Source organism: Castanea sativa, chromosome 6 (genome assembly GCF_040712315.1).
Source record: "Castanea sativa cultivar Marrone di Chiusa Pesio chromosome 6, ASM4071231v1".
NCBI classification, from domain to species: Eukaryota; Viridiplantae; Streptophyta; class Magnoliopsida; order Fagales; family Fagaceae; genus Castanea; species Castanea sativa.
This window is the reverse complement of record NC_134018.1, coordinates 13,582,275-13,594,846: the sequence shown is the minus strand read 5'-3', so window position 1 is coordinate 13,594,846 and position 12,572 is coordinate 13,582,275. Positions and strand designations below refer to the sequence as shown.

At 32.3% G+C, this 12,572-nt stretch overlaps 2 protein-coding genes across 3 annotated transcripts; both read left to right on the top strand.

Moving 5' to 3' along the window:
- Positions 1 to 335: 335 nt before the first annotated feature.
- LOC142638014 (calcium/calmodulin-regulated receptor-like kinase 1) lies at positions 336 to 5,270 on the top strand. The gene is made up of 8 exons (XM_075812000.1): positions 336 to 642; positions 1,512 to 1,879; positions 2,395 to 2,548; positions 2,940 to 3,066; positions 3,318 to 3,403; positions 3,516 to 3,587; positions 3,801 to 4,004; positions 4,462 to 5,270. Exons 2-8 carry the CDS (start codon positions 1,566 to 1,568, stop codon positions 4,795 to 4,797), a joined length of 1,293 nt encoding a protein of 430 aa, XP_075668115.1. The 5' UTR covers positions 336 to 642; positions 1,512 to 1,565; the 3' UTR covers positions 4,798 to 5,270.
- A 3,416-nt stretch (positions 5,271 to 8,686) lies between these two features.
- Positions 8,687 to 12,572, top strand: LOC142640748 (large ribosomal subunit protein uL24c). 2 transcript variants are annotated; one of them, XM_075814986.1, is made up of 4 exons: positions 8,687 to 9,005; positions 10,914 to 10,952; positions 11,599 to 11,829; positions 12,125 to 12,572. In XM_075814986.1, the coding sequence occupies exons 1-4, from the start codon at positions 8,901 to 8,903 to the stop codon at positions 12,323 to 12,325; spliced, it is 576 nt and encodes a 191-aa protein (XP_075671101.1). In that variant the 5' UTR covers positions 8,687 to 8,900; the 3' UTR covers positions 12,326 to 12,572. The 2 variants fall into 2 exon arrangements, with proteins under 2 accessions (XP_075671101.1, XP_075671102.1); XM_075814987.1 differs by lacking the exon at positions 10,914 to 10,952 and having other exon boundaries at positions 8,779 to 9,005.

Below are 12,572 nucleotides of genomic sequence, written 5' to 3'. Positions count from 1 at the left end.
AAATTATAAAAAAAAAGTTTAAAAAAATCAATTACTTTTTTTTTCTCACAATTTTTTTAAAATTAATTAATAAATCATATATATATATATATATATATATTGTTATATAATTTATAGTAAGAGTAGACTATTAGACAAAAGAAATTGAAAAATCCCAAAATCCCACCATTTCATCGGGGCATATTGGTCATATATTACGTAAACCGAGGTCATTTTGGGAACACCTGAAAAAACCCACCTCGAGGCGCGTTTTTTTTTAATTATTACAGCCAACGGCGACTCACGGAATTTTAAAACGCAGGGAAATAAAAACCCACTTCACACATTTATACACCACTCTGCTTTTTGTCACACATTTCTTGGAAATACTTTTCCTTTATTAAAATCAATTTCCCACAACAACTTGCTTCTTTTTGGTTTTCTCGAAGTACTTAGCATTAGTGTTTCCATTTTCTTCTTGCTTCCAAACATTATGAAAACAAAGAAATAGAAGTTCGTATCTGGTTCTCTCTTTTCTTCTCTTCTCTGATCAAACAAACATATATTCCTTTCTTTCTCTTAAAAAAACAAAAGTCACTGAAAAATCACTTTCACTTTCAGAAAACATGTAAGTAACTGCCTCAACCGATGTCGATTCAACAGGTAACGTGGAAATAATCACTGTCCCTTCTGTCAATGCAGTTACTGTTTTACACTGTCTGTTTTTCCAAACATGTTTTATTTCCTTTTTTTTGCAATTTCTCTTTGCTTTTGGTTTTTGGCTTCTGGGGTCGATTCATTTTTTTTTTCTTGATTCATTGATTGTTTGGTTTTTCTTGAGCTCTGTTTGGTTGCTGAGGAAAAAAAGAAGAAGCTGACTTGAAGAAAAGAAACGAAAACAAAACCAAAAAAGAAAAGAAAAGTGTTCCTGAGCTTGATCAAATGCTAGTCTGTTTTTACAAAGCAATTGTATATTTCATTCTTTAACCATTTTTCTATGTTGTGATCTTGATCCTCTGCTCTATATTTAAATTTTTACTTAGTAAAATATCTATTGGTGCCAGATGGGGTTTCTCGTTCTAATCGAATTTAATAAATTCAGAGCAGAAATGAGGTAGTTTGTGGCGTACAAGTCAAATATTGCTAATTGATTAATACCCTTTAAAAAAAAAAAAATAGTTTATATGGTAACAAAGTCAAATCGAAACTAATTGGAAAGATAATTGTATTTTAATCAAATCTGAAATCTCAATTGGGTCTTCTACGTTGTTGTCATTGTGTGCTTGTGTTGAATTGTGCATTAAGACTTTTTCTGGGTTGTTTTAATAGAATGTTCTTTTGGCATATTTCTGTGCATTTGTTGTTGAAATCTCTATTTGACTTCTTGGGTGGCTATGAATATTGAACAGTTGATCTATAAGTTGACTTCTTAGTTTTTAGCTTCATGGATTGAGTAGTAGGATAGGAATTCTAGTGGTTCAGTTTTCTTTATCGACTTAGTTTTGTTGAAACATTGTTGGGCCAATATGCAGGTTGGTCAATGGATTGGACAATTGAATAGGGAGTATTGAAGCACTGAAGAGGAGATGAAAGGGGAGTCATCGGGGTTGATTATTGGGATTTCCATAGGCGTGGTGATTGGAGTGGTTTTGGCTATTTTTGCACTGTTTTGTATTAGGTACCATAGGAAGCGCTCACAGATAGGGAATAGCAGTTCGAGGAGAGCAGCAGCTATCCCTATCCGTACAAATGGTGCTGATTCTTGTACTATATTATCTGACTCAACCATTGGTCCGGAATCTCCTGTGAAGTCTGGACGTAATGGCAGGTCCTTATGGCTTGATGGATTCAGGAGGAGCAATGTGGTCTCAGCATCTGGAATACTCGAGTATCCTTATAAGTATGCTTTCCTTTGCACTTTCTGCATCCATGCACCATGGTTTTGGATGAAATAGTTTCTTATCATTATTATATCTATATATGTCTTCAGATTTTTAGCAATGATTAATTGTAAATATAGAAGTGGCATTTTGGCCTCATATTATCTTATTTTTGTGCCCCTGAAAAGGTGCAACTTTATACAATTTGTGAAAATGTTGACTATGCTCAGTGGAGACCTATCATATCTTTCCAGTATTAGAATCTTAAAAAAAAAAAAAACGATTTGATGATAATCTGTCAACAATCAAGAGAATTGGTTAGAATTTTTCATGAGTAAAATCCATGTTACATCATTCCAACGATTATTAGATTTTTCATTTTGAGATGTGCTTTTTTTGAGTTTTGGTGGCTATTAATACAATTCACGGCCACTTGCTTTATAAACAAGTAGTAGCTGTTCTCCACATCTAGGTTTCTTTGAGCTTTCATTTTCTCCCCTTTTTAATTAATTTTGGCTTAATGGTTTTCATGCAGGGATCTGCAGAAAGCAACCCGTAATTTCACAACTTTAATAGGACAAGGTGCATTTGGTCCTGTTTACAGAGCTCAGATGTCAAGTGGTGAGACAGTGGCTGTTAAAGTGCTTGCAACTGATTCTAAACAAGGGGAAAAAGAGTTCCAGACAGAGGTAGTGATTTTTAGTGGATGATATATATATATATATATATATTTTATTTCATGTACCGAACAGCATATATTTGTCTACAAAATAAAGTTGGTGGGAAAATTTGGTAGAGTATGGGAGCTCAATGATCAGCCAATCAGGAAAGTGAGACAATGTAATAACTATCAGGAAAACTAATAAACAAAATCCTCCCAGAAATTAGCTGCTTATAAACATGTATGAGATTATTCCATCCTTCAATAAAAAACTATTCCTTTTTCCTTTGTGTAAACAACCACCAATTTGAATGTGTCTTAGTTGCCATTCATTGACATGTAACTGATTTCTTTATGTAATATTTTTCTGTTCTTAAAACAGTTTCATCAGTTTTAACCTCCCTTCTAATCATTCTCAGGTTATGTTATTGGGAAGGTTGCATCACCGGAATCTTGTGAATTTGGTTGGATATTGTGCAGAAAAAGGCCAGCATATGCTTTTATATGTCTATATGAATAAAGGCAGCTTGGCTTCGCATTTGTACAGTAAGCAGCCTATCATCTTAACGATATTACTCAGCTGTATTGAGTTTCTACAAATGCATAATTTGTATGTCTCTGGCATGACTGAATTTTTTGGTCTTCCTTGACCATTTTTTTTTCCTTCCCGTGACTTGAGTCATTCTTTCATAGTGTATCAGCGCATTGAACTAACCTTGTGCTAGAATAACTCTCTGCATTTTATTGTTTTATTCATATATTTAGTAATAAACATAATAATTTTCTTCTTTATGCAGGTGAAAAGCATGAACCATTGGACTGGGATTTAAGAGTTCATATATCTTTGGATATTGCAAGGGGTTTGGAGTATCTTCATGATGGGGTAATTCTTATGTCTACTAAATGATGGATATCTGTCTTTTTGTGAGAACACCTGTACATGTATATGATTTATTTAAGGTGCTTATTTCTTATTACCTATACTATCACTTCAGGCAGTTCCTCCTGTAATACACCGTGATATTAAATCTTCCAATATTCTGTTGGATCAGTCCATGAGAGCCAGGGTATGTCTCTTTTCATGATTTTTGATTATCTTTACTTTCAAAGATTGTAATTATTTTGCTATTTGAAGAGGACCTTTATATTTAAGCCCTTGATAGATGTTCCTGAGTTTTGGATTGTTTGAAATAAAACTTTTCTGAAGATACGAATCTATTAGCAATAATTGGTTAGGTTGCCTCTTATATTGTTGTAGCTTTTTGTGCTGGAACATGCAGGTTGCTGATTTTGGGCTTTCAAGAGAAGAGATGGTGGACAAACACGCAGTTAATGTACGGGGTACTTTTGGGTATCTTGATCCTGAGTATATATCCACAAAGGCTTTCACTAAGAAAAGTGATGTATACAGTTTTGGAGTGTTGCTCTTTGAACTTATTGCTGGCAGAAATCCTCAACAGGGTCTCATGGAATATGTTGAGCTCGTAAGCTCTCTCTCTCTCTCTCTGGGTATTAATGCAAATAAAGCAATATAGGAATGTAATACTGGAAGTAGATTGTAATACTTTTTGAGTAGCTTTAATACAATATGTATATGAGCTTCCTCCTATGTTTAATATAGTTATTTTACTTAGAAAAAAAGTGTGATACTGGAAGTGCAGGGGTCATACCATGAAGTTTTGAATGATATTTATGATTCCTCTATTGTGTTTGTCATAATAAAATACTAGAATAAGTGAAGGCGCACCAAATGTTAAAGAATGGCTGAAGATGAGTTTTGCAGTTAAGGCCAAAGGTCACAATTGTTTTATCCAATCCCAGATGGAAAATTTTAGTTACACAAAGAAAAAGGATCATTGTTGGCTTGTGTTGCATAATTGTTGACCTGGTCGCAGTCACGTATGCTTGCTATTTTAATGCAATTTCTTGTTTGATGAATAGGCAGCAATGAATATTGAGGGAAAAGTTGGATGGGAGGAAATTGTGGATTCCCACCTGGAAGGGAAATTTGATGTGCAAGAACTCAATGAAGTGGCAACTCTTGCATACAAATGCATCAACCGTGCCCCAAGAAAACGACCTTCAATGAGGGATGTTGTGCAGGTGCTTTCGAGGATCGTTAAGTTGAGACACAATAGGAAACATCACAAAAATTCTCTATCTGCCACAGCAGATGAAGTCTCCATTGATGTTGACCAACTAGAAACCAGGTCTCCAATCTCTGAACACCGGAGAGAGGAATCTATGGATAGCACAGTTGACACCTATGAACTATAGACGATGGTTTGTTCATTTGTTAATTTGTTTTGTTCCTTGGTTTCTTGGTTTTGCTTCTTGCTGTATATCCAGTCTAAAAAGAGTTCAAAGGCTAGCAGATCTGTTGTAGTTCTGATTTACTCTCGAGTGACTTAGGATTCAGATCAGTGTTTCATGAATTTTGTGCAACATAGTTGATAGTTGTCTTTTTCCCTAGGAAGCATAGACACTACATTTGTAGTGCCATACCGGTGTCTTACCAGTGTTGTATCTTCTTGTGTCATGTTATAATTTTTCAGAAATTGCTTGTATTGCCATGTCTTGTAGGTACTCATGTCTGTCTGTGCTTCCTAGCTTTTGCCCCCTCCACCCCTCTCTCTCTCTCTCTCTCTCTCCTCTTTCTCTATGTATGTTCGCTAATATGACACGACACATCTTTATGTTTGTAAATTCATACTTCAGAAATGAAAATGAAGGAAATAGCTTCTTGCCTCTTTTATTTTGGAGTGGTATTGGCTCTTTGTCAACCCAATCATTATCATACTTATCTCTAGTATTACCCCCCTCCTAAGGTTTCACTGTGATAACTGATAACCTCTTTAAAACAACATACCTTTTTAAGATAGGATGTTCTTATCTTCAGTTTTCTCTCTAAATAAATTACTTTTTTTTTTGGTGCCGAATCTCTAAATAAATTACTTGTGGGAGAGATGACTAATTCTCATCATTCACCAGTACCACCACCAGTCCATTCATTATAGAGTAGATGGTTGTTTTTCTCAGTCAAACCTTACGGCATATTTAGTACGAAAGAACATACTTAGAATTGGATGGCTATAAATTTGTAACAAGCTAATACTCATTTGGACGTGTTTTCATTATAAGGATTTTTTTTTAGGTGTAAACATTATAAGGAATTTAAATAAGGTTTTTTTTAAAAAAAAAAAGAAAAAAGATTGGAACTCTCTCAAATAAATAAATAATTGCTCCTCTATAATATTGTAAGATAATTTTTTGTTAATAATAAAAAAGTAACATTTTTAAATATTAATTGCAATAATATAATACCATAATCATTGTACATTATAGTTTTAAATTTAATATATATATATATAAAAAAACAAATTGCAAACTCATTTTCTTTATGTATTAATTTAAATTTAATATATGTACTACCTTTTTTTATGAAACATGTATTTGTTTTAAAGAAAAAAAAAAATCAAACTTGTTTAATATATAATCATGTTTTACAAGCGTGCGAATTTGTTATTTATTAGAATTCAAAATTTAGGGGGAGATATTAAGATAGTATTTCTTTTAATTTATAAATACGATAGTATTTCAAACTTATAGTTTTTGTTCTATGATTATTCTTTATCATCAGGTTAAGAGATCAATTGGTTTTTGGTGTAGATAGAGATTAAACTCTAAATCTTTTATTTGTCGACAGGAGACTTCACTGGGTGAGCTAATTAGATAGTAATAGTAATATATATATATATATATATATATATATATATATATATATATATATATATATTAAAAGCCAAAGTTTAGGAAAATCTCGATTAAATTTTATTTTGATTCTCAATTTCGCGCCACGTGTCCTATCTAATTTTTAATTTTTATGTCAAGTGAATTATTGAGTGTAAAAATTGAAGAATCCAAATTTAATTAGATTCTAAATTGGATTCAATTGGAGTCCAATTTTGCATCCATCTAATTTTTTAATTTTTGTGGCAAGTGAATTATTGAGTTCAAAAACTGAAGAGTCTAAATTCAATTAAATTCTTAATTATATATATATATATATATGAGAAAACATATTTTAGAAGTGTACTATTTAAAAAATGTGTAAGTTAATACCATGTATAATTTCGACATCTTCTCAAGAAAATATATAATTTGAACGGTATAATTATGATTGTTTTAATTGTACCCATACATATGTATGAGATTACATACTAGTTTTGAATAAAAGGACATTAATATCAATTATACAATTATTTAAGTTATACGTAATTATTTTTTTTGAGAATCAAGTTATACATAATTGAGTTTTAAGCGAGAATATTAAAATAATTATGTAAGCACTTTAGTAAATTTGATTGAAATATGACTCAATTTTATCATCAAATCTTGTTATACCATATTGTGAAATACATATTTTGGATTCTGTTCCTGTATTATAACTGCACATATGCAAAATATTTATTCCATTACAACTTTTATAACACTCAATCTTATTCATAACTTATCATCATTATTGTGTATTGAATGTGCCCTTAGTTACAACTTTTTAGGCACTGTATCTTAGAATTCAATCTTGTGGTTAAATTGACCAAAAGTGATACAATTGAATTTAATTATGCTAAATAGAAGATATATTATTTGTGTTATATTGTTTAATACAGCCATATGATTGATATTATTTAGAGAGCCTAATTTACTCAAAAATATTAGAGAACCTAAGATTGTCATTTAAGAAACTACTCATAATTTTTACCTTTTATTAGTCTAATTTTGGGGCCAAAATACTAGATGACTGAATTTTTCATAATACAAAAGGATTATAAAAAAATCATTAAGTAAATTGGTTAATAAAGAAAAATGGAATACTAAAAGTGAGAGGTAAAAATGATCTTCCTTACTCATGACTGTTGTCTGTTGATGAGAGAAACATGCATTGCTAATCCAAAATGAAAAGGGCTAATTTTTTTTTCTTCATTTTTATTTTAACACAAGTCATAGAAACTAGTAGTATCTATTTTTGAAAAATTTGTGGATTACATTCTGATCTCCTTATATATATATATAAAAGGTCATTGATCTATTTTATTAAGGTGAGTATGTAAATGATAATTAATATTTATTTTTACTATTTTGAGAAACAAACACGCACTCACATGAAAGGAGAATGAATGAGGTTCTAATACAAAAGAACACTACAAATTTTACTCTAAAGCAATGGTAACTTTTAAGGGTGGGTGAGACAAATTATAGTATTCATAAATATACTCTCTTAAGAAACAAAAAATAATAAAAATAAATAAATAAGAAGATAATCATTATATCTCTATATATTAAGAGGATTCAAAAGTTAGTTATGGCTCTGAAAAATGCATGGTTTTAAAAACCGAACCGGGAATAAAACCGTTTTTTTTTCAAAATTTCCGGTTTTGACCGGTTTTTCCCGGTTTTTGACCGGTTTTCCGGTTATTGACCGGTTTTGAGACATATAACCAGACCGGACTGCACCGGTTTTTCCGGTTGAACCGGTCGGACCGGCCGGTCCGGTTTTTAAAACATAGGAAAAATGTCAAAAATATCCCTAATTTAATTACATAATCATTATTCTTATAAAATAAAAAATAAGGTTAAAATTGTAATTCAAAAAAATTAAAAAAAAAAAAACTACTAGAGAAACTTTTTCTTAAAAATTAGCACACTTTCTATCTAAGCATATCTCATGTACATTTGATATATTTTTTTCCTAAAAAATAGCACACATTAAATCTAGTAGTTTACTCTATTTCAAATCCTAATTTTTAGTTTTATAAAAATCATTTCTTATGTAACCTCACTAATAATATATAAATTCAAATTGAAAAATTATATCAAACTAAAAAAAAAAAAAAAACAGGCCTCATCGCACTTGCAAAGTGCGTATGATGAGGCTTGTATATTTTAATCAAATTTCAAAATATCAATTATGATAGATTTTTTTATATTAAAAAAATTCAAAAATACCAAGCCTAAAATTTAAAATTTCATTCATCGATTTATAAATTTTATATTTTTAAAATAATTTTTATTTTTTATACAAGATAAAATTTTACTCTAATCTAACCTAAGTTACTCTAATTTAATTTAAGTGTATATATAAAATGACCGATAAGCGGGTCAAAATGGCTCCGAAAGGGAGCAAGAGTTGGGTTATTCCAGCCGCCCAATTTGGAGACCCACAAAACCCATCTTAAAACCCAATCTATATCCAGATTCGTCGTCGTTTGTATACAATCTTGTTCCACTTCTTCCAGTTGCAAGGAAAAGCTATCTGTTATTATCCATACATCCTCATCATCAGCGAAAGTCACAGTGAGACAAAGAAGAAGCATAAAAAAATGGCAGCCATGGCTGCACTTCAGAGCTCCATGACCTCTCTTTCCCTCTCCTCCAATTCCTTCTTGGGCCAACGCCTCTCTCCTCCTACTCTCTACCCAGTCACGGTACCTTATCCTACAAATCCTCTAACCTTTTTTGTTTTCTCAATTTTATTGTGCTTTGTAGCTTTTAAACTCGTTGTGCATTGCTATATGAAGTTCCACCATGATTTTCTTCTCAAATTATAGTTTTTTGTTGGTCATATTACAATGGGTGTTTCACAACTTGGAGCTTTTTCTCAGTTTTTTTTTTTTTGTACTGTGTTTCTCTTAGCTCATTGTATGCTGGCAATTGAAGTTGCCATTATGTCTTTTCCTCTCGTGTTTTGATTCTTTACTGGTAATAGCTTAATGGGTTTTTTCACAAGTTGGAGATTTTTGTACTACTCAAATTTGTTTTGCTTTGTGGCTTTTAACTAATTATGTCATGGTAGTTGAAGTCACAATTTGGAGATACATGCATTGCTAATCCATTATGTTCTTTGTTGGTTGCATTGAGGTGGGTCTAGCACAAATTGGAGCAACTGTTCTTTGTTTGGTGTTTGATTCAAAACCCACATGTGGTCACTTTTTGTGTAATACTTGGATTTATAGATATCTATGGGTTTTGCACAAATTAATGTAGTGTTCACCTTATTTTGTAAATGAATTAAAATTTAGATGTTGGAGTGATTGCTTTAACTTCTCTCAATAACTGAATCCTAGAAAAATTTCAAACAGGTTTGTCTAGAATGAAAAAGAGGATAGTACCCAAAGGGTTCTTCTGCAATTGGAAGAAGTTGTTCTTTTGGTTTTCTCTCATTATATTTGGGCTCTTTGTTGATAGGTTGCAGGTGGGTTTCGTAAATATATTTGATAGTCCAATCTAATAACAAAAAGATAGGCTTTACATGGAGGAAGAAAACTTGTAGTCTAATCTATAAACCATTTAGGAAATTTTGAAGTATTTTTAGTCAGTAGGGATTGTGTTCTTAGTTGGAGCATTGTTCATTTATCTTTGTGTGCTGTCTTTGCTTCCTAAGAATACCAATGTGCTTGAGCCTTGGCTGTAGGTGGTACATGCATCAAAGGGGTTTGGGGTTTGAATATGCTTTAGCATCAAATATAAAATAAAAAGAAGAGGGAATGCAAAGGTGCTAGGTCCTTATAGACGAGGTGCCATTATCAGTATATGTAGTAGACTTCAAGTCTGCTTTCCCAGGCTTAATAAAGTGGAAGTCATTACCCCAGTTTAGTGTATAAATATAACTTCATTGATGTGGCTGCGCCATTTTTTAATCTGTTTAGTGAATAGAAGTTCATGCTAAATTGAATTTGAAAACTTTTAGCCCTGGTAAGTCATGGTGTCTACATTTTTGTGTCTGTGCTCAGTAGGGACACTCTAATCCTGCCACAAAAGTTTTCCTTCAATATATAACTGTGGCTTATCCCCTCTAGGCTTGCAACTTAGCTTACTGAAAGTAAAGGTCATCTATTTATTGCTGAGTGATTTTAATCATTTTTCAGATCTCATCCTCATTTGTGTAAATTCCTCCCGGAAATTAAGAGAGAATTTTGCAAGACTTTGATTCAACCTGACAAGTTGATAAGCTAAAATTCCGTAATAATTTCTTATTTGTCATCTTTTTCTTAAATCTTGCCCGTAAGCTAGGGTATAATAGTCCTATAACTAAAATTCGTCCAATATAAAAATGACATATGGATGCTTTAATTTTCTTCTTTCCCATTCAAGGTAAACAACCCCCCCCCCCCCCCCCCCCTCCCCAAGAAAAAAGAAGAAGAAAAGATGATGCATTCTGGTGATTCTAGATCCTATATTCTTTGCTATCATAATTTAGAGTTCATCTTAATTGACTTCCTATTAGCATAGGATTTTTCTTTCTTTTTTGTCATTCATCTTAGAGTCAGAATTTGACTGCACCCACCAAAATTGGAATTCGTTGATAACATCTTTTCTGTTGATTTTACGTGCAGGCCAAGCCGTCAGAGAAGCCATGTCTCATTGTAGCGAGGGTTAGTATTACAGGTCCTATCCTTATATTTTCATGTTGATAAACTGTTTCCTTTGTTTAAATAAAATATGATGTGTGTTCCACCCCCCCAAAAAAAAAATCTAAGAACAAAGAATTGTTTGAAGAACTCTACTATATCCATTATGTGCGACTCAGTCATTTTGGGGAAGTTACTTGATTGCAACCTTAAGGTGAATTGGAAGGAGATGCATAAAATAAATTAAAATTATTATTCTCGTGAAACTAAGATAAAATTTTGGTTTAATTTTACATGGTATAGGCATACCATAAATATTGTGTTTCTAATAAATACTCTCTGTCTGTGCGTAGTGCCTTATATTTTTTTCACAGTCAATCCCTTCATTGGAGAAAGGAGGAGGTTTACTGTAGGTTGATGGCCAGTGTAAAATTTGGTTACTTCATTATTGGTAGCAAAGGACTCGACTTTGGATAGAATAAAATGAAAAAAAAGAATTCATGTGACTAACCTTGATAAGTCTATTAAGGATTCATAGTCAACTACAAAATTTTGGGATAGTGACTTGGTTGTTGTTGTTCTTGCTGCTCTTATAAATAATTTGTTTTTGTTTACAGGATTGAGTTGTCATCTTATGTAATTATGGGTCTCTTTTTTAATTGTCTGGCAGCTTAAACGATGGGAGCGGAAGGAATGTAAGCCAAACAGCCTTCCAGTCCTACACAAAATGCATGTTAAGGTGGGAGATACAGTGAAAGTAATATCGGGGCGTGATAAGGGTAAAATTGGAGAAATTACCAAGATCTTTAAGCATAACAGCTCCGTGGTAGTGAATGAGATAAACTTAAAGACAAAACATGTGAAGAGCAGAGGAGAGGATGAACCTGGCCAGATTCTTAAGGTTATTTTTATTCCTTTATTGGGAACATAAAATCGTCAGTTTAATTTTATTTAGTTATTGTCATACTCTATGACATTCTACCATGTAAATGAAAGAAACAAAGTATTTGAATTTCAAGGTTACTTGATTACTTTGATTTTCTAATCATGTTAGGAAATACATTGATAGCACAAATGAATATCTTTTAGAATTTTTATTGAAATATACGGTTCTTGTTTGAATTTTTATTGAGGTATACGGTTCTTGTTTGCTAGTTGTCCTGTCACAAACAGATGTTTTAAATTTGGTGTTGCAGATTGAAGCCCCTATCCACAGCTCAAATGTGATGCTCTACTCAAAAGAACAGAATGTAGCAAGCCGGGTGGGTCATAAAATCCTTGAAGATGGTACACGAGTCCGTTACCTTATAAAGACTGGGGAAATAATCGATAGTGCTGAGAACTGGAAGAAACTGAAGGAAGAGAAAAAGAAAACTGAAGTAGCTGTTGCTTCGTAGAGATTGAATTCATGACTTCACAATTGAAGTAATTTCTGAATCTCTAGATGTCTTTCTGATCTTCTTTTATCTTCACTTGTTTAAATATTTTGTTACTGCTCTTTGCTGATCCCCATACACTAGAGTGACATAGTTTTCTTCCTCCTGTATTGTCCTATCATCCACGGCAAAATGGAATATGGATCTCTAGCCTAAACATCTATGTTGTAATATCTTAAAAGAGTTCAATGCAATTGATATTTATGCA

What these genes read in the sequence shown, in the direction of transcription:
- LOC142638014 (XM_075812000.1), top strand. Translation starts at nt 1,566, where the DNA reads ATGAAAGGGGAGTCATCGGGGTTGATTATTGGGATTTCCATAGGCGTG. An exon ending in ATACTCGAGTATCCTTATAA is followed by an intron (nt 1,880 to 2,394) that starts GTATGCTTTCCT and finishes GTTTTCATGCAG; the next exon opens with GGATCTGCAGAAAGCAACCC. An exon ending in TCATGGAATATGTTGAGCTC is followed by an intron (nt 4,005 to 4,461) that starts GTAAGCTCTCTC and finishes TTTGATGAATAG; the next exon opens with GCAGCAATGAATATTGAGGG.
- LOC142640748 (XM_075814986.1), top strand. Translation starts at nt 8,901, where the DNA reads ATGGCAGCCATGGCTGCACTTCAGAGCTCCATGACCTCTCTTTCCCTC. An exon ending in CTACTCTCTACCCAGTCACG is followed by an intron (nt 9,006 to 10,913) that starts GTACCTTATCCT and finishes TTTTACGTGCAG; the next exon opens with GCCAAGCCGTCAGAGAAGCC. An exon ending in AACCTGGCCAGATTCTTAAG is followed by an intron (nt 11,830 to 12,124) that starts GTTATTTTTATT and finishes TTGGTGTTGCAG; the next exon opens with ATTGAAGCCCCTATCCACAG.